The 19121-nt window shown below is 44.6% G+C and overlaps 1 protein-coding gene across 2 annotated transcripts in view; it reads left to right on the top strand.

Moving 5' to 3' along the window:
- Nucleotides 1–19121, top strand: part of rnf166 (ring finger protein 166) — a 25108-nt gene extending 5987 nt beyond the window's left edge. The window contains exons 2-7 of one of the 2 annotated variants that reach the window (XM_076286772.1): nt 7232–7388; nt 7648–7760; nt 11801–11915; nt 13391–13498; nt 14380–14490; nt 14642–19121. In XM_076286772.1, the coding sequence (XP_076142887.1) occupies nt 7232–7388; nt 7648–7760; nt 11801–11915; nt 13391–13498; nt 14380–14454 (568 nt within the window). In that variant the 3' untranslated portion in view covers nt 14455–14490; nt 14642–19121. The remainder of the gene's footprint in view (nt 1–7231; nt 7389–7647; nt 7761–11800; nt 11916–13390; nt 13499–14379; nt 14491–14641) is intronic. The other variant, XM_076286773.1, reaches the window with a different exon arrangement.

The following is a 19121-nucleotide window of genomic DNA, read 5'->3' as shown; positions in this document are numbered from 1 at the left end:
CAGCGCTTCACAGTAAGGCACGGTATCAGGGGAGGACCGATGGTGGGCTGGCCTTCTCTGTCTGTTCTATGTCCATATCGCTTACAGAGAGAGAGAGAGAGAGAGACCCAATCAATATTTAATGTCTCTGCGCCTCTTTGTGAGGTGAAAAAAGAGAATCCCTTCAGAGTGCTGGAGAATTTCCTGAATAGCTGGACCAACAGGTCTTCAAGCACTCTCTTAATTTGGCGCTTGCTTAACGCTCTTGCTGGTGAGAGAGCTGGCGTGGAGTTCAGCTGCCAAGGCCTTTGATGCAGCTCGAAGAGGCACAGGATTGCTGGCAAAGTCTTCAGACAAATATCCATTCATGCATTAAAAATGAAAACCTGAGGTGGTCATTAATTATAGTTACATTAATTTGTGTCCCCCGGTGGCACAGCAGGCAGGTACAGATTTGTGTCTGTGTAACTGTTTTGGGCTGTTTGAATGGGTTTCTCCTACAAGACCACAGCAGACCTCCTGGAAAGTGCTGGACAGTTGATTTGTGTGGGGATCCTGCTTGAACTGACTGCAGTATAAGTCAGAGATGCACAAATTGCCAGTTTACTCACAAATATTTGATCGATGTGTGGGAAGGGAAGTCCTTTTAAGGGCCTCTCAGGCCTTGCTTTCCTGTTGTGACGGCACCGTTCTCCTTTCCAGGACAGGGCAAAATGCATGACAGCGAGACGCATTCGTTTGGGACGCAAGCAGGAAGGAAGGGAGGGAGAGCGGAGGGAGCGACAGACTCAGAGGCAAGAGACCAGCGCTCTGTGACTCTGGGGCAGGATGTTGGCCTGCAATGCTTTCCAAACGTACAGCCCAACATTTTTAACTTAGCCCATGCTAAAAGACTTCTCCCAGACACAAGACTGCTGTGCTGGGCTCTGTTCATGCTAAAAGACTTAGCCCATGCTAAAAGACTTCTCCCAGACACAAGACTGCTATGCTAGGCTCTGTTCATGCTAAAAAACTTAGCCCATGCTAAAAGACTTCTCCCAGACACGAAGACTGCTGTGCTAGGCTCTGTTCATGCTAAAAGACTTAGCCCATGCTAAAAGACTTCTCCCAGACACAAGACTGCTGTGCTAGGCTCTGTTCATGCTAAAAAACTTAGCCCATGCTAAAAGACTTCTCCCAGACACAAGACTGCTGTGCTGGGCTCTGTTCATGCTAAAAGACTTAGCCCATGCTAAAAGACTTCTCCCAGACACAAGACTGCTGTGCTGGGTTCTGTTCATGCTAAAAGACTTAGCCCATGCTAAAAGACTTCTCCCAGACACAAGACTGCTGTGCTAGGCTCTGTTCATGCTAAAAAACTTAGCCCATGCTAAAAGACTTCTCCCAGACACAAGACTGTTGTGCTGGGCTCTGTTCATGCTAAAATACTTAGCCCATGCTAAAAGACTTAGCCCATGCTAAAAGACTGCTGTGCTAGGCTCTGTTCAGTGCAGCTCATGATGTTAGAAACCATTTGTTTTCATGTAGCACACACAAACCAGTTCAACAGTAGTTTATGTCTTTTTCATTTTTAACATGAGTGAATGAAATAAGGTCTTGGATCTCTCCTCTAAGTCTGGCCTTGATTACTCAAACTGAGCTGTATGTCCTATCAAATCCTAAGGGGGTTCTTTTTTATATTTCAATCTCAGTCAACTGGGACTAGAGTTTGATTACACTAGTACTATACTGTGTTTTGGTATCAAAATACAGCGTGGGAATTCAGTCTAATTTTACAAGATGCTGGAATGAATTGGACTGTTTTTCTTGACCTTTTCAGTGCACTGACTGTTGTCTGTGTTTGTCTTGTTCTCACACTTGTGGGAGGGTATGTGCGCTTGATAGCTTTTGCAATGTCTTCTCACCCTCGGAACTGTTTCAAAACAAGGTCATCTGCAACAGATCAGAGTGCAAGACGAACAAGAAGTTGAGTCGGCCTTCTCTGGCTTGGTCAGCAACTGTTTGAGAGCCAACAACGCAGTAGATAACCTCTGCGACCTTCGTTTAGACGACATTCTCCGACGCACTGCTGTCTGCCTCTACTGTCTGCAAGCTCTTTGATATGGTTGTGGTGGTAGTGGTGAGGTTCACAGCAGTGGTCTCCCCCTGCCTGAGGAGCTCTTAAAGCAGGGATGGTGGGACAGATGGTGTTTTGGGGTGGGGGGCATTGGGGGAGTGGAGGCTCACGCTGACAGAAAAGAGCAGATCATCTTTGAGGTGCTTCTCAGATATGTTAATAAGACCACATCTCCTTTTTTCTTTCCTTCCTTTGCACAAAGGAAACAAATCACTTCGCGGTCTTAAATTCTTCTGCATATGGCCCATTTTTAGTATGGGGTGTATAGCGTTGGATTATAAACATGCTTTGCCACAAAAACAGACAAAAACGTGGGGTAAGTCCAGCTATATGAAGTTATTATTTTGCTGTCACTTCGTCTGTTTTATAACCCAGAAGGATGTATTTGGTATCAAATGATAGCTCTGTGTCTCCTCTTTCATCTAACATACGTGGCATATATATCCGATCACGGGTCCGCGAGTAATTACTCCGAGAGTAAAGGGTGTGCAGCGTTGGTTTGTGTACATGACGTTAATATTTTGCAGTCACTTCGTCTGTTTTTATAAGCCAGAAAGATCGATATCCATGGTACCAATGGATAGCCCCGTTTCTCCTCTTTCATCTGATATGCTTGCCATATCTGTGCGATCACGGGTTCGCGAGTAATTGAAACGAGAGTATTGGGTGCGCAGGTGAACGCAGAGAAGTATAGACTGTAAATATGATGCAATTTGATTTAATTTCATGATTTTTTTTTTAATTTCATACTTGATCGTACAGACAAGTGCGTAGTATCTTTGGAAAGCCCCACTTCTTCTCTGTCATGCAATAAAGGTTTTATCTCGTTGCGATGAACAGTCGCGGAGCAATGTAACAGAGAAGAAAGGGTAGGAGATCATTGCTCCTACATACTTTGGCCTATAATCAAATGCCTGACCTCTTTGGAAAGCTTAGACGCTGTAGTTTCTTGGACAACAATCGGAATAGCTGTGGGAAGTACTGGCACAGAGGTACAGAGGCTAGAATACTGTTTTATATTTCTGCCGGATAACAAATATCTCTGAACTGACCACCATTTCAGCCCTCTAGGTCACTTGAGATGACTTAGAAACACAACTGAGCCCTAGCACCAGGTCTTGTGAAGCTGTGTGCAAAAGTAGATACATATAGAATAAAAAATGACTGCTTTGGACCATTATTTGCCAAGGTATGCTCATGTGTTTTGTAAAATGCCCTATGGAAACTCCCCAAAGGACTTTTGGGTTCCCAAAATGCACACTGACAATAAAAGGCTTACTGTGTGGCAACCTCTTGGTGTAGAAGCATAATCCTGGTCTCAAATGAAAGGTATCACTTTGAGGTTTCTTGTGGACTATTTAGATTGTATGTCAGGTGTTCTGATATAGACTGACTACACAAAATATGGAATAATTACAAAAAAGTCTCTATTTTTGCATTTACTTTGTTTGTTCAATGGTTGTGTATAAGATAAACTATACATCTGTACAACTAATATTGGATAATACAACATGAAGATTTAATTTCTATGGATTCTTGTGAATATTTCACTACCCAAAGATGGTAGCTTTTTTGTAGGCGAACTTCAGAGGTCTATTGTAAATAGCCTACTTCTCATGGCTTGTTCCCCCTGTATACAATGAAAACGCGTTTGTTGTGGAGACAAAGGATTAACAACAGATAAAAACTTATCTCCAAAGAGCTATTTCTACTGATAAGGTTATGTTTCATGTCACTTCTTCTTCGGCAATTCTTGAAGATGCATTGCTGTTCTCTCGTTAGCGACCTGCTGGCTATGTTCTATGGCTATGCTAAGTGAACGATTCCCCTATTACAAGTTTGTTTATCATCAAATTGACTTAGTAGAGGTTATATTAAGAGAAATATCTTGCATAGTGCACCTTTAATGCCAGTGGTGAAAGATGAAACCCTAGCCAACTTGAAAGGGGCACCAGTGACTCTTTTCATGGTTGTCCTCTGTGCTGTGCCGGACAGGTTTTTTATTTGTGTTTTTTATATGCAGTCAGCCTCAGTCGTTGGCACCTTTAGGACATCCTCAGCTTCTCCAGAGAGTTCATCCTCATCATCATCATCATCACAATGCAGAGTGCACACCAGCTCTCCACATCACATCATATCACATCTTCTAAAAGCTTGCACTCCCCAGAGATGCTGGAGGGAAGGAGAACATTTCTGTCCTTATCTTTTCCACTGATTGCTTTCATTGAACTATAAATGATCATTTTTGAGGCGCTGTGTTGTCTGTAATATGTAAACACTGAGCAAGTCATGAGAAGGACAGCTGTGTTTATGGTGCACTTCCACAGCACTTAACCTGCTTTGACTGTAGATTGTCATTTATATTTGTATAAAAGCATATAAAGTTGAAAGCATATAATAGATATTATATTTGTGCATGATCATTTTCATTGATCATAGCAGTTTTTAATATTCTCTAAGAGGTGCTACACAGTTTGCTTTTAAAATAACTAGGCATTGTAATCAATCATTCAGCACCATCTTTAGAAGAATGTTTGCAGCATCTTACTAGAAAAGTTGTTAGTCTTTCATAGTTGCACCACAAATGCCTGTCAATGATGATTCACTCATGACAGCAAGATTAAAATCCATTGCCTCATATTTTTGCGGGTTTCATATATCTTGTTTCTCCATCTCAGGCACTGCATTACATTTGTCTTGCAGTGGATTATGTAAAGATGCGTATTAAAACATGTTTTCTTGCAAATGCAAAATGTAAATAAATGCATTAAAATGCTAAAAAACAAAGATCCCAGACGTATCCCAGATGCATGGAGTGCACAGGAATAGCTGACCCTTTTTGTAGATGTAAAGTTTCAAGTCTCATTTTCTGGCAATAGCAAGTGCAAATTGCAGGATTTAACCAGGGTATTGTTTGGGCCCTACAAAAATTAGTCGCAAATGGCTAATATTTTAATTTTGTTTACAAAGAGAGTCATGGATTTATATCGCTGAATTCCAAAAATGTACAAAATGCTCTGTGCTCAGGGAGTTTATTTTTGTAGGCTGCTGCGCTTCAAAAAAGGTAGCAATGCAGAAAAAAAGTACCTTTTTTCTCCAAGGCCTTTGTGGCCTTTTTGGAACACTAACAAAACTGTAGACAGAATAATGTTCTTGTAAAAAGTTATTTTTAATAGGCTTAACCTTCTGAAAACCCCTTTTGATTATTTTCACATTTGCACATACAGTGGAAATAGAAGTTTTATTTCCTCATACTTCCTTACCATTGAATTTCTATCACACTAAAAGAAAATATACTCTGTCATTTGTACCCACAAATATGACATAATTTAGCTTCTGAAGCCCTCTGCCTGTGCCTTGTCCATTACTTCCAATTATCAAGGCCCTTTAGTGGCTCTTATTCCTTACATATGATGGGTAGTCCACATTTATAGCATAGCCTACAGAATGGAGCCACTGAGAGCCATCTTCTCTCCTCTGCCACTGAAGATGAGAGATTGTAAAAAAAAGTACAGGAATCAAAGTAAACAGGCCTGCATTTCTCTTAGCTCATTTTCCCTACAAACACACAGCAACACCTCTAGGGAAAGTTAAGCCAGCAGCATGCAAAAGGACTTAGAGGAGGAGGAGTGCTGGAAGCCGGGCAGCCGGCGGGGGGGACATGAACAGTGAGAGAGTAGAGGCTCAGCTTCATCTCCAGCTCTCCTCTCCACCCAGCTCCTGTTTACAGGCTGCATGAGAGAGACGGGAGTCTAAAGCTGGCCTCCTGGGCGGACAGGGGGCCTGGCGAGAGTGAGCGCTTAAAAGGAAACCCATATTAATAATAGTAGGTGAGAACTCCCAGCATGCTTTAGGGCCGGAATAAAGAGTGGCTGGGTAATAAGTGAAAGTAACAGAGGCAGCTATAAGATGAGTTTGTTTGTTGTCAGCTCAGCAGACAACTCCACGGAGCTGTGAAACCTCAGCAGCTTATTTGGAACAGTTTTGCATGTCGGGCAAAACAGGGGACATCCAGTTTGTCTATGGATGCCTGCATATGAACCCAGAATGGATGCCTTCTCATCTCTTTAATTAACATGGTTGAGTGGGTGAGGCACCGGTGCACTGATGAAGATGAACACACAGTGCTCATTAACCTTAATGTCAGAAACAAGGCCAGCACACTGTCAGAGCTAGACTTCTGTCTATAGTGCCACCCATAAAAAACTGTAGGCACATTCAGGTAGCCCAGGACTCCTGTTCACAGCTGGTGTGTGTGTTTGTGTGTAGGAGGTGGATATCTGTCTTGTTTTGTGCCTGGCAGACGGTTTTTGTGTTCGTTGGGTGAGGGCACAGGAAGTAAATTAGTCACACACCTACTCCTCTCAATGCTCCTCCTCTAGTGACCTTGTGGAACCCTCCTGTAAAAATGGCTTCAGTTTGAATGATGGTGTTCTCTCTCTACAAACACACACACACACACACACACAATTTTCATTGGTGGAACTGATGGACCGCTCTGTCTGCTTTCAGCTGCTTTGCCATGGAGCTCTATAGCAGACAGATATGACTCCCTCGTTCCCCTGTTAAAGTATAATGCTGCCAGAGAGAGGGAAGAGAAAAGCGACTGAATGATTCTCTTATAAACTGCAGCTCCATCAATCAGTGGGTGACACGACTGTCGCCCCGCAGCCACTGGTCCTTGTGTGCTGACGCTGCCCTGCGTTGTGGCCCAGCACCTCGTGCCCTGCTGAGTCATGCCATCCGGGGGTGGGGTGGCGTGGGCTGGGCTGGCACACCACCCTCGTGGCATGCGGCATGATAATGTGCCCCTGTACAGAAGCAGTCGTCGGTGGCCACCGAGTGCTGTGTAGCGAACACTGACTGCCATTTTTCTCTGAAGGCTTTCTGTGTTCATATCTACAACTTCTTCAAAGAGTGTTGTTTACGAGAGCGAGTTTCATATTGTGACTAAAAATACATGAAAATGTGATCTAACTAAATGAAAACTGAATAAAAACGCTCAATACATAGTAATGTCATGTATTTTTTAAGGACTGAAATGTGAAACGCTTGTGTGTGTGTGTGTGTGTGTGTGTGTGTGTGTGTGTGTGTGTGTGTGTGTGTGTGTGTGTGTGTGTATGTGTTGGCATGCAGGTTCTGCGGAGATTGTCTTCAGCCATGTCTCCAGGTGACGTCCCCCCTATGCCCCCTGTGCCGCATGCCTTTCGACCCAAAGAAAGTGGACAAGTCCTCCAACATAGAGAAGCAGCTCTCCTCCTACAAGGCACCATGTCGGGGTTGCAGCAAGAAAGTGGGTGGGCTTCTGTGTCGTTTGAAAGTAGTGCAAAGATTCAATGAAAAATCACTACACTGCAAGATGCTCATACATCAATTTTTATTTATTTTATTTCTATTTCCAAGTGCAGTTTTACACATAAATGTTGCTATTTGATACATTGTACCAAAGTTAGCCTCAGGCTAATTTACATCATCTCCCGCTTGCCTTCTTAAGTACAGCTACCGGACTTACTTTCCTTTTTGGAACTCCCTTTCTCTGTCTGTGTGCCCAGGTCACCCTCATGAAGATGCGCTCACACATCTCCTCTTGCACAAAGGTTCAGGAGCAGATGGCAAACTGCCCGAAGTTTGTGCCCGTCGTGCCCACCACGCAGCCAATACCCAGGTGAGCCTCTCTGCCACGCCACGCCAACACACCCTCTCTCTGCCACGCCACGCCAACACACCCTCTCTCTGCCACACCACGCCACGCCAACACACCCTCTCTCTGCCACACCACGCCACGCCAACACACCCTCTCTCTGCCACACCACGCCACGCCAACACACCCTCTCTCTGCCACGCCACGCCAACACACCCTCTCTCTGCCACGCCACGCCAACACACCCTCTCTCTGCCACACCACGCCACGCCAACACACCCTCTCTCTGCCACACCACGCCACGCCAACACACCCTCTCTCTGCCACACCACGCCACGCCAACACACCCTCTCTCTGCCACGCCACGCCAACACACCCTCTCTCTGCCACGCCACGCCAACACACCCTCTCTCTGCCACACCACGCCACGCCAACACACCCTCTCTCTGCCACGCCAACACACCCTCTCTCTGCCACGCCACGCCAACACACCCTCTCTCTGCCACGCCACGCCAACACACCCTCTCTCTGCCACACCACGCCACGCCAACACACCCTCTCTCTGCCACACCACGCCACGCCAACACACCCTCTCTCTGCCACGCCAACACACCCTCTCTCTGTCGTTTGCTTTCGGTCTCATCCATCGCCGCCATTGTCATCATCATCCATGACCGCAATCTGTCACACCTCCAGCTTCCAGCGCCCCTACGTGCACTTAAGTAAACAGCTGGCGTACTCCCTGACAAGTCAGTGCAAACACTGTGTCCTCGCAATGAGACGAGGAAGGAAGTGGAGACGTTTCTGTCACCATCAAGGAGCTGAGCTGTTGTTGTGCCACTCACTGTCACTCTCTGTCTATCTCTCTCTCTTTCTCTCTGTCTCACTCTTTCTCTCTCTCTCCCACTCTCTGTCTCTTTCTCTCTCTCACTCTCTCTCTATCTCTCTTTCTCTCTCTTTCTCTCTCTCTCCCTCTTTCTCTTCCTCTTTCCCTCTGCTCAGAGTAAAGGCAGAGGGGTGAGGTGGATGAGGAGAGAGATCCTCCGTAGGCCGGGGGAGGAGGGGTAGACACCGATGAGTCACCCACCCTCTGTTCTTTCTATTTTTTCTGCAGCGTTCATCATCTCTTTCTGGGACAAGAGGCAGAGTGTAATGAGCTCCTTTTGAAATGTATAGGCAGGTTGTGCTCCTTCGTTTCTCTCTTTCTCTCTCTCACACACATACACACATACAAGGTCACAAACACATACACGGTCACACGCAAACAGAAACACACACACACAAACACACACACATACACTGCCAGACATGCAAGCCCTTCACACACACACATACACACACACACACACACACACACAGGGACGTTCCAGTACACCTGCAGACAGGTGATATGTTTAGGTTACTGACCAGACTCCTCAATCACCAGACTGTAATTTGGACAAAAAGAATCTAGCTATGAAGGAACTAGAAATGATAGAAGTCCCAATGACCTAAAGCAAAGTGTGTGTGCGTGTGCGTGTGCGCGTGCGCGTGCGCGTGCGTGCGTGCGTTTGTGTGCGTGTGTGTGTGTGTGTGTGTGTGTGTGTGTGTGCGTTTTTGTGCGTGTGTGTGTGTTCTCTGCCAGCATGTAGGCAGAATACGTGGATCACAGGGAATGTAAAGGAATTAATTAGCTCTTCAAAGTGAGGCGAACATGCTGTTTTTCCCTCCCTCCGTGGTGTTTATGAGACTTGTCTCGACACTCGCCAGTCTAGAGGGTATTTTAATCAGAGAAATCAGGCAAAATGAAGGCATTCGACAGACTGACCCATCAAAGGTAGCGCATGGTGCGAAGACCACTTTGATGTCCACAGACAGCTTGTGAAGGAGAGTGGACATTCTAGAATGAGCTCAGAGTTCTGCATTTGCCATCTCTCTCTCTTTCTCTCTCTCACTCTCTCTGTCTCTCTAGTCACTGAAGAGGTCCCCCCCCCCCAACTCTTCTTTGATGCTTGTTATTTTCTTCCTTATTTTCTTCAAGTCATAAACTCGGTTAATGATGCCATTTGACTACAGTTCAAGAGGAAGCTTGATTACGGCAAGATGAATTTGTGCCATTTGGTAACATCTGACTATTTCCCCGTCCACATGCGGCATTAATACCACTTTTTATTTATTTACTTTTTATACATTTATTTATTTGTTGGTTAAGTTGTTTATTTGGTGTTTTTCAAAGTTTTTGTAATTTAATAGAAAGTATTGGAAATAATGGAACAGACTGACTTGCTCAAGTGTTTGACCAGATGGTTCTGATTTTATTCAGCCAAATCATTACCATTAACAAAATGGCGCAGATCCCCAAACCTGTCAGCGCAGTCTGCTACTACACTTCAGATATAGGCCAAAACAAGAGGCTGAAGGTAGTGCAGAGGTCCAGCCGATTCCTGGCCTTTGCGTGGTTTGATGCTGGAGCTGTGTAAAGCTGTCCTATTTCTCAGTGCTGGGTACAGGGAGGGGGGAGAAGAGCTGCATAATTTAGGAGGGAAACTGTTCGGGGCTCCCTCTGGAAGAGCTGGGCTTCTAAGGGGAGCTAGTTAGTATGTTTGCAGAGATAGCTCTGCAGATGGCATTCGCCACTGAACAAACAGTAAAAGTAAACAGTGGTTGGTGCTCCTTTCGATCAGAGAGAGGGTACACACACACACACACACACACACACACACACACACACACACACACACTCCATCTCTCTCTCTCTCTCACTCACTCCCTTCTCACACATCACAAGTATGCACATACGCACATACACACATACATACACATACACATATACACAGGCATTCACCTACGCACACACAGACACACACACATACAATTTATACTACAAAGTATGGCAATTAGATTGTTGAATGTTTACCACCCTTCACTGATGCTGGCATTGGCAGGATGTTTGCCGTAGAGGCAGGAAAGGGCCTGGTGCTTCTCCAAGGACTTTTAGAACACAGCAGTTTGCCATCTGCTCACCTTCCCACCATTTCACGACAGTTGATGGGCAGCAAGTGGGGAGCATATGAAACCACACACACACACACACACACACACACACACACACACACACACACACACACACACACACACACACACAGACACACACACATACATTAAGTTTATTACTTGTTTGAGGTGGTCTCATATTTTTTCATTGATTCCAATAACTGTAAACTAGCACTTTATGCCACACATTGGTACAGTTTGATTTTTATTTGATGCTAGGCATTGATGTTGCCATAACTGGATTTGAGGAGATATGAGTATCTCGTTCCCTGAGGGTTTTCTTCTAGTGTAATCACTTCAGCTGGGGCTGTTTGGTCTTATCTGTTCTGCCGATGCCACTGTCATTTTTGGGTAACACTTCACTTGACAGTATCGACATAAGAGTGACATGACACTGTTGTGAACACATGACACTGTCATGACACATGAAACCTAACCCTAAACCTAACCCTAATCCTAACCCTAACTTGTTATGACAAAAACCAAATGTCACTTAATAACAGAAGCGTTATGTCATAAACGCTTATGACTTGTTTATGACACATTCATGACAGTGTCATGTCACTCTTATGTCGACACTGTCAAGTAAAGTGTAACCCATTTTTGTTTTGCTCAGTCAACTTAATGGCATTAACCAAATGGCACAGACAGCATTGGTTGGCATTGCTTTTTCCCACGTTTTTTTTTCTCCTTTGCTGAGGTGCCTGTGGCCCATTTCCTGGTTGTGGTCTAAGCCGCTGTTGTCCTCCTGACCAGCCTGGCGTCAGGTGCGACTCCTGTCTCAGGACATATGCTCCGGCTGGCTAATCGCCCGTCTGCATCGGGCTCATCGTGAGAATAAGCCTGTCTGATGCAGCTACTAATGACACACTCTGGCCGCCTTGCGTGCCAAAGCCTACTGGCTGTCTGAGACCTCAAAGCGTGTTTTCCCGCCCATACACTATTATGAATCAAGAGTGTGTGTGTGTGTGTGTGTGTTAGTGTGTGTATTTTTCTCTCTTAATGCTTTTGTTGCCCTCTTCCACCCACAGCAATATTCCAAACCGCTCGACCTTTGCATGCCCGTATTGTGGCGCTCGCAACCTGGACCAGCAGGAGCTGGTGAAGCACTGCATGGAGAACCATCGGAACGACCCCAACAAAGTGGTGAGGCCCTGCCAAGTCTATAATGGGTGGAGGGAGAGAGGGAGGGAGGGAGGGAGAGAGGGAGGGGGGGTCAGAGAGGGCAGGATTGTCAGTGGAAGCTGGCAGAGGTGTTAGATGGCACTCTGCCCAAGTCTGCTGGAGTGTGTACAGGCTGAGCTATGATCGTGCCACGTTGGCATGGGCACGGACGGAGTGGCGGGTCATTAAGGGTTGGCACAAGGTTCAGTTTAATGTACCATCAGATTTACCCACAGGATATGCAGAAGGGTACAGGACACAGCAAGGGCTGCTAGCTGTATCATGTGGTACAGTCATGGCATCTTACAGACGAGTAAATCCCATCCTCCTGTGTGTTAATGGGCTTTTCACTCATTAGCCTGTTGGGAAAAGACAGTTCTTTAAAGGCCCCACTGATACAGTGCAGACATCTCACCATGAGGCAAATCCCTGTTGCCACCTCTATAGGCCTCATCAAAGGCACACGTGGATGTACGTCTCTCTGCCAAGCTGTGTGCCTGAAGGGCTTTAGACCCAGTCATCATCAGAGCATTCTCTCTGGAATTCTTAAGGGATCAGATTAAAATAATTTATAACCCAGTGGAGAGCCTCCATTCCTGTTATTTAATAGTTCCTAGGGGTGTGTGTGTGTGTGTGTGTGTGCTGCTGGATGTGGAGTCTGAGGGATTGATTGGTCCTGTTCCTCCTGCAGGTGTGTGTGTGTGTGTGTGTGTGTGTGTGTGTGTGTGTGTGAGGGATTGATTGGTCCTGTTCCTGCTGCAGGTGTGTGTGTGTGTGTGTGTGTGTGTGTGTGTGTGTGTGTGTGTGTGTGGAGTCTTAAGGGATTGATTGGTCCTGTTCCTCCTGCAGGTGTGTGTGTGTGTGTGTGTGTGTGTGTGTGTGTGTGTGTGTGTGTGTGTGTGAGGGATTGATTGGTCCTGTTCCTGCTGCAGGTGTGTGTGTGTGTGTGTGTGTGTGTGTGTGTGTGTGTGTGTGTGTGTGTGTGTGTGTGTGTGTGTGTGTGTGGAGTCTGAGGGATTGATTGGTCCTGTTCCTCCTGCAGGTGTGTGTGTGTGTGTGTGTGTGTGTGTGTGTGTGGAGTCTGAGGGATTGATTGGTCCTGTTCCTGCTGCAGGTGTGTGTGTGTGTGTGTGTGTGTGTGTGTGTGTGGAGTCTGAGGGATTGATTGGTCCTGTTCCTGCTGCAGGTGTGTGTGTGTGTGTGTGTGTGTGTGTGTGAGGGATTGATTGGTCCTGTTCCTGCTGCAGGTGTGTGTGTGTGTGTGTGTGTGTGTGTGTGTGTGTGTGTGTGTGTGTGGAGTCTGAGGGATTGATTGGTCCTGTTCCTGCTGCAGGTGTGTGTGTGTGTGTATGTGTGTGTGTGTGTGTGGGTGTGTGTGTGTGTGTGTGTGTGTGTGTGTGTGTGTGTGTGTGTGTGTGTGGAGTCTGAGGGATTGATTGGTCCTGTTCCTGCTGCAGGTGTGTCCCGTCTGCTCCGCCATGCCGTGGGGTGACCCCAGCTACAAGAGTTCCAACTTCCTGCAGCACCTCCTCCACCGGCACAAGTTCTCCTACGACACGTTTGTGGTGAGCTGTTGTTGTTGTTGTTGTTGTTGTTGTTGTTACTGGTTTAGAAACATTGTCATTTAAGTGGAGGAAGATTATATTTTTCCCCCAACAGTGAACAACATGCTCTCTTAAGAGAGTGATTTTTCACAAAACTTTATGTTCTGGCAGGGTGTCTAGGTGAAAAAATGTCCGACCTTTTTAGACCTTCTCCCATTTGGAAAAATAAATTACCCTTCAAAATACTTTTCTTGTGTAGTCTCAGCTAGTGAATGTGTTGCACTGGTGTGGCACTAAGTCAGTGTTTCTCTCCAGCCCCTACAGTGTGAAATGGATGACTTTGGGCATTTGAAGTCTGAGCTGCCTTCTTCCTGGAGGCTGTGCCATCATTCTAAGTTCCTATCGGTTTCAGCTCATGCCTCGTTTCCAAAAGCCTTTTTCGCTAACTCTCTGCTCTCTGCCATCAGAGAAGCTTTTGTTCCGCATCTCAGGCCCCGGCTCTTCTGAATAGTTTAGCAAGACATAAATAATTAAGAGCCACATTTCATTTTTAGCTTCAAATACAGAGTACAGTACATTGTGTAGGATATAGTCTCTTCCTTTATTATTCTATCACTCAAGATTTTTTACTTCTGTTGTCATATGAACTCTGCCATACAGATTTAGACTTGGAGAATGTTCAATTTAGAGTGAGGAGAGTATGTGTTAAGTTGAGGAGAGTGTATGTTAAGGAAAGTAGAGTGTGTTAAGTTGAGGAAAGCGTGTGTTGAGTTGAGGGGAGTGAGTGTTGAAAGCGTGTGTTGAGTTGAGGGGAGTGAGTGTTGAGTTGAGGGGAGCGAGTGTTGAGTTGAGGGGAGTGTAACAGCTGACTGGTTGACCTCTGACCTCTTGTGCATCCACAGGATTACAGTATTGACGAGGAAGCCGCACTGCAGGCAGCCCTGGCCGAGTGTTATGTTGAGGAGAATGGGTGTTAAGTTTAGGAAGGTGTGAGTTAAGCTGAGGAGAGTGAGGTGAGTGTGTGTTAAGTTGAAAGAGTATTAAGTCGAGGAGAGATAGTGTTAAGTTAAGGAGAGCCTAGTGTTAAGTTGAGGAGAGCTAGTGTTAAGTTGAGGAGGGTGTAACAGCTGACTGTCTGACCTCTGACCTCTTGTCCATCCACAGGACTACAGTATTGACGAGGAGGCCGCACTGCAGGCAGCCCTGGCCCTTTCGCTTGCAGAGAACTGACCATGCGGGCCTCTGGCATCCCCACGTCAACATGGCCGCCCCTCTTCACATCAGCACCGCTGGACAAATCCTTCTCTTCTTCTTCCTCCTCCTCTACTCTCTCTCTCTCTCTCTCTCTCTCTCTCTCTCTCTCTCTCTATCGCTCTTTCTCTGTCTTACTTATTGGGTGGAGACTTACACAACTTATGGAGTTATACTCAATGCAGTCATGCTGCAACCCCCTCTGAAACTTATGGGTGTTTTGGCGCCCCCTTGTGGTGAGTGTAGAGCCACTGACCCCCCCGCCCCTCCTTGCCCTCCACCCCAGCAGTTTCATGAACAAGTGTCAAGGCATAGACCCAGACCTCATCACCCTCATGCTTCACAGTGGGAGGTGCTCCTGGATATCAACCCCTGTGTGTGTGTGTGTGTGTGTGTGTGTGTGTGTGTGTGTGTGTGTGTGTGTGAGTGTGTGTGTGAGTGTGTGTGTGTGTGTGTGTGTGTGTGTGTGTGTGTGTGTGTGTGTGTGTGTGTGTGAGTGTGTGTGTGTGTGAGAGTGTGTGTGTGTGTGTCTGTGTGTGTGTGTGAGTGTGTGTGTGTGTGTGTGTGTGTGTGTGTGATGATGAAGTGAGATTGGGGTGAGTCACAACCATTGCTGCAAATATAGCATGAGGACTGAAGTTCCTGTTCTTGACTTTAATGGAAAAAAAAAACAAAACGTCCATTTCTGCCACGTGTGCAAAAACAACCCTGTTCTTCTCTTCTTCCATCATGTTCCCCTTTTTGCTTGTTTTCTCTCTCTGCGCTAGATTTCATGTAGACAGGCGGCACAATATCTGTTGAAACTGAAGTAGAAGCCGAGAGAGTGCTGGTCTGAAGTTCTGTGGTTGATGGATCAGGAGCTGGCATTTTGATTGTTTTTTTGTTTGTTTTTTGTGTTGTTTTATGTCACCCAGCCATTTATCACAAGACATTGTGAGTGTTGAAGCTCACATTTACAGCTCACGATCATTGGAAACAAATTAACACCATGGCAACAGACTCATTTTCATCGGACTGTTCTACCATGTCAGGATTTGACTTTTATCTATTTTTTTCCCCTTTTGCTGCCGTAAGCCACGGCATGCTGTAGATAGTGATCAGCTTCCCTGTTCAGAGAGTGTGGAAGCTAATGGTACCAGGCACAACCAATAGAGCACAGATCGTGATGATCGACATGATCACCTCCAGCTGTGATCACATCATACAGCATCCCAAAAGCAACCAATGGATCGTCCCCACCTCCTCTGTCACCCACAGTTTTCTAATCCACATCCTTGTGAATACTTGCACTTGTCACTGTTTTTACTACATGAACCAAGTGTCTAGTATCGTTCTTATTTTCTAGTTTACTAACAGAATTCTAGTACTTGCATTGAATCTTCACTTCTGCTGTTACCTGGTTAACTTGCTACAATAATATTTTTTACAAAGCATCAGATAAAGATAAAAAAGTATATATTTTTGGAAAATATTTCAGTTTAAAAAATGGTGCACTAATAACAAGAGCGTAAAAATCATGTCTTTAACCACTTGGGGATGTGTTGGTTTCACCTTTTTATGTACCCTTTGAAGGGAACTCTGACTGCCACACAGGTGTAAGACAGGTAGTGGCACTGTTGGAGTGTGCATGGCCACATTGCGCCACAAGAGGTCAGCGTTGGTCCAGATATTAGTCTGCAGGTCCTGCAAGGCTGCTTTGAGCTCAGTGTCATGCGCTGTTTGATGTTTGTGTTCATTTACTTTGTCCTACTTTCTTAATCAAGAGCCTGCATGTGTAGTGGCCAGACTCAGTTCTGTAAGTCAATCGCATGCATAGTGTCCTCATTGAGCTCTGCAAAGGAAGTGAAAGGGTCTTTTGAATTAAGCGCTTGGTGGTTGTATATAAGTGAACATAAGCATTTGTATATTGATCTTTTTGCTGCTTAAGTCTACAGTTTAGATGTCTGATGGATGATGTAACATGTGGTATTGGCAAAATAAACCTGGGTGTTGTATTTTGGTAAGTGGCTTGAGATGTAAGAGTCGAGAAAGGGGGTTTCAGTGTTTTGTGACTCAAGAAACAGACATGTTCTCTGCAGATCTTTGATAATGTATGCCGTCTTGACTTCCAACAGGTTGTTGAGATTAAAACTTTCCCTGTTACTTGGCAGATATGAGACGTCTTACTTCACTGCACAGGATCTTAAGTTTGATCAACATGTGTGCGTTTGAAAGCAGGACTTTTGGCAACAGGATGTGTGTGTTAGTTATCAGGTGTGTGTCAGTTATAGTCATTGCTGTTAAAAGAGGGATGAATGTACTCCGCGCCGGTCTCTAAGGCCTCTCACCTTAACCTGTCTACATCCTTTAACCACTTCTGAACCTGTCACTTTAAAGCATTGTGAGCTGTTTGTGAAGTTTCTGGAAAGCACAGTAATGAAAGTGTGTCTGTCTGTGTCTGTGTCTGTGTGTATGAGAGGTAGAGAAAGTGGTTGGAATATCGGTTTGCTTTTATGACTTACTGTATGCCTCTTAAGTTGTGAATGATTTGGGGACCTTTTGAAAAGGCTGTACCTGTTTGCTTACATGCATATGATATATACACATATACTATATATAAGCTGTTTTTGTTGAGTCTCGTCATGTGTGACTGAAACGATGTACAATTGGTATGTACTTTGATCACTTATGTGATCGTGGTCCTAGTAAGGTGCGTCCACCCTGATCTGGCCACCTCCACAGTCTGGAGCTGGACACCATCCTAGCCACAAATTTCATTATGGTCTTAAAGCTTAAAGGATGTTGTCCAGTGACAGTTTTGGGTACCTCTTTTTTTTCAGAGGGAATAATAATAACAGAATTTGTTTAAAAAAAGATATAGTTCCGAATGTTTTCTAAACATTTAGTTTGAAAACAGACAAATAGAAACACTTTTCAGTGATGTGGGTTTCCAGGGATGGTCTACTATCTTCCACTGGTTGGCGATAGCAGTGGAGATGTTTCATGATCATCATCTCAAAAAGGACTAGTAGGACATTTGTTTCCCTGTGTTCACTCAAGCAGAGAGAGGGAATGTGTGTGTATGTATGACAATGGATTTGAACGTGTTTGTCCAGTGATTTTGTTTTCATGTAGATTGAAGGTGAAATCTTTATGTGAGACATCAGACAAATGTTTTGGGTCATTGCAAGATACGTTGTATCTGCATATGGTTGTTTTCCTTAGGCAATCTGAAAGAAATTGAGTATTTTGGAATGGTAATTAAAAAAGAATTAAGAGTAAATATAATGTTGAATATAGAGGTGTCTTACATGTACATGAACATGTACATATTTTTATTGTTTTAAAAGTGGTGATCAGTATTGTGACATTTATTCAAGTCTCAAGTCAGATGGGGGAACTGAACCGTTTAAGCATTAAATTGATATCGATAAACAGTATTTAAATGTTACATGGTGTCCCAACTTCACAATGGCTTAAAATGATGAGGTCAGGTTTTGATTTTGCCCACATTAAAAAGTTATAATTTTCCCATTTCATTGAAAAAATCATCCATTTTATCTGAGAAATGTTGTATTCCTATTATATTTTAAGTGATATTCATGTGCACCGCGGTAGCATAAAATGAAAACTTTTGATATTGTAATTCATGCTTTTACAATATGTTTTTTTGGAAAAATGTCCCAATGTGTGCATTTATTTTTATTTTTTTGCTCTTATTGTGTTCTAACAATCATGAATATTTTTCACTGCAAACCATTGGTATGTTATTCATTTTATGAGCATGCTGAACTCCAAGAAAAATGCAATATTGGAGTTGGAAATGGAATTTTCTGGAAAAGGCATCATAATTTCTATTTTAGATAGGGACACACCTGCATGGCACCAGAGTACATTTGGGATACTTTAGCCTGAAAAGACAGCCCTGGGTTTGTTAAACTCAAAGCCATGATGTCGTTCACGGCAGTCCGGCGTTAGGTCTGTGAGGTCCCGGCCATTGCTGTCAAACAAAGCAGCCTGACCTTCCCCACCAGTTCTCTGTGCCATGGCTGAAGGCTGTGTGGGGGTGAGGATGATGATAATGATGTCTTTTGGTAAAAAGTTTATGGGGCCCTTTTCTGTTGAGTTTCACCGGCAATGCTACAGCAAGTTGCCTGTTTCTAACAACCCCCTGATGCGGACCTGTGTGTGTATGCGTGTGTGTATGTGTGTGTGTTGAGCTCAATGTGATTATGCATCAATAAGTAATAATAGTAATAACAGTAATAGCAATGAGGACTGATGCTGAAATGATTCTGATATGAACAATAATGTGGATTTTTGAAGTTGTAACGCTGTTTGAGGTTTAATAAGACTTTACTGATGTATTTGTAGCAGATTTTTTTCCTTCAATAAAAACACTGACGCATCCCAA

Source organism: Alosa pseudoharengus, unplaced genomic scaffold, assembly GCF_046254945.1.
Source record: "Alosa pseudoharengus isolate Yale_2024_CS ecotype anadromous, Long Island Sound unplaced genomic scaffold, YU_APseudo_1.1 YU_APseudo_1.1_scf_16, whole genome shotgun sequence".
Taxonomy (NCBI): Eukaryota; Metazoa; Chordata; class Actinopteri; order Clupeiformes; family Clupeidae; genus Alosa; species Alosa pseudoharengus.
This window is presented reverse-complemented; position numbering and strand designations above follow the sequence as displayed.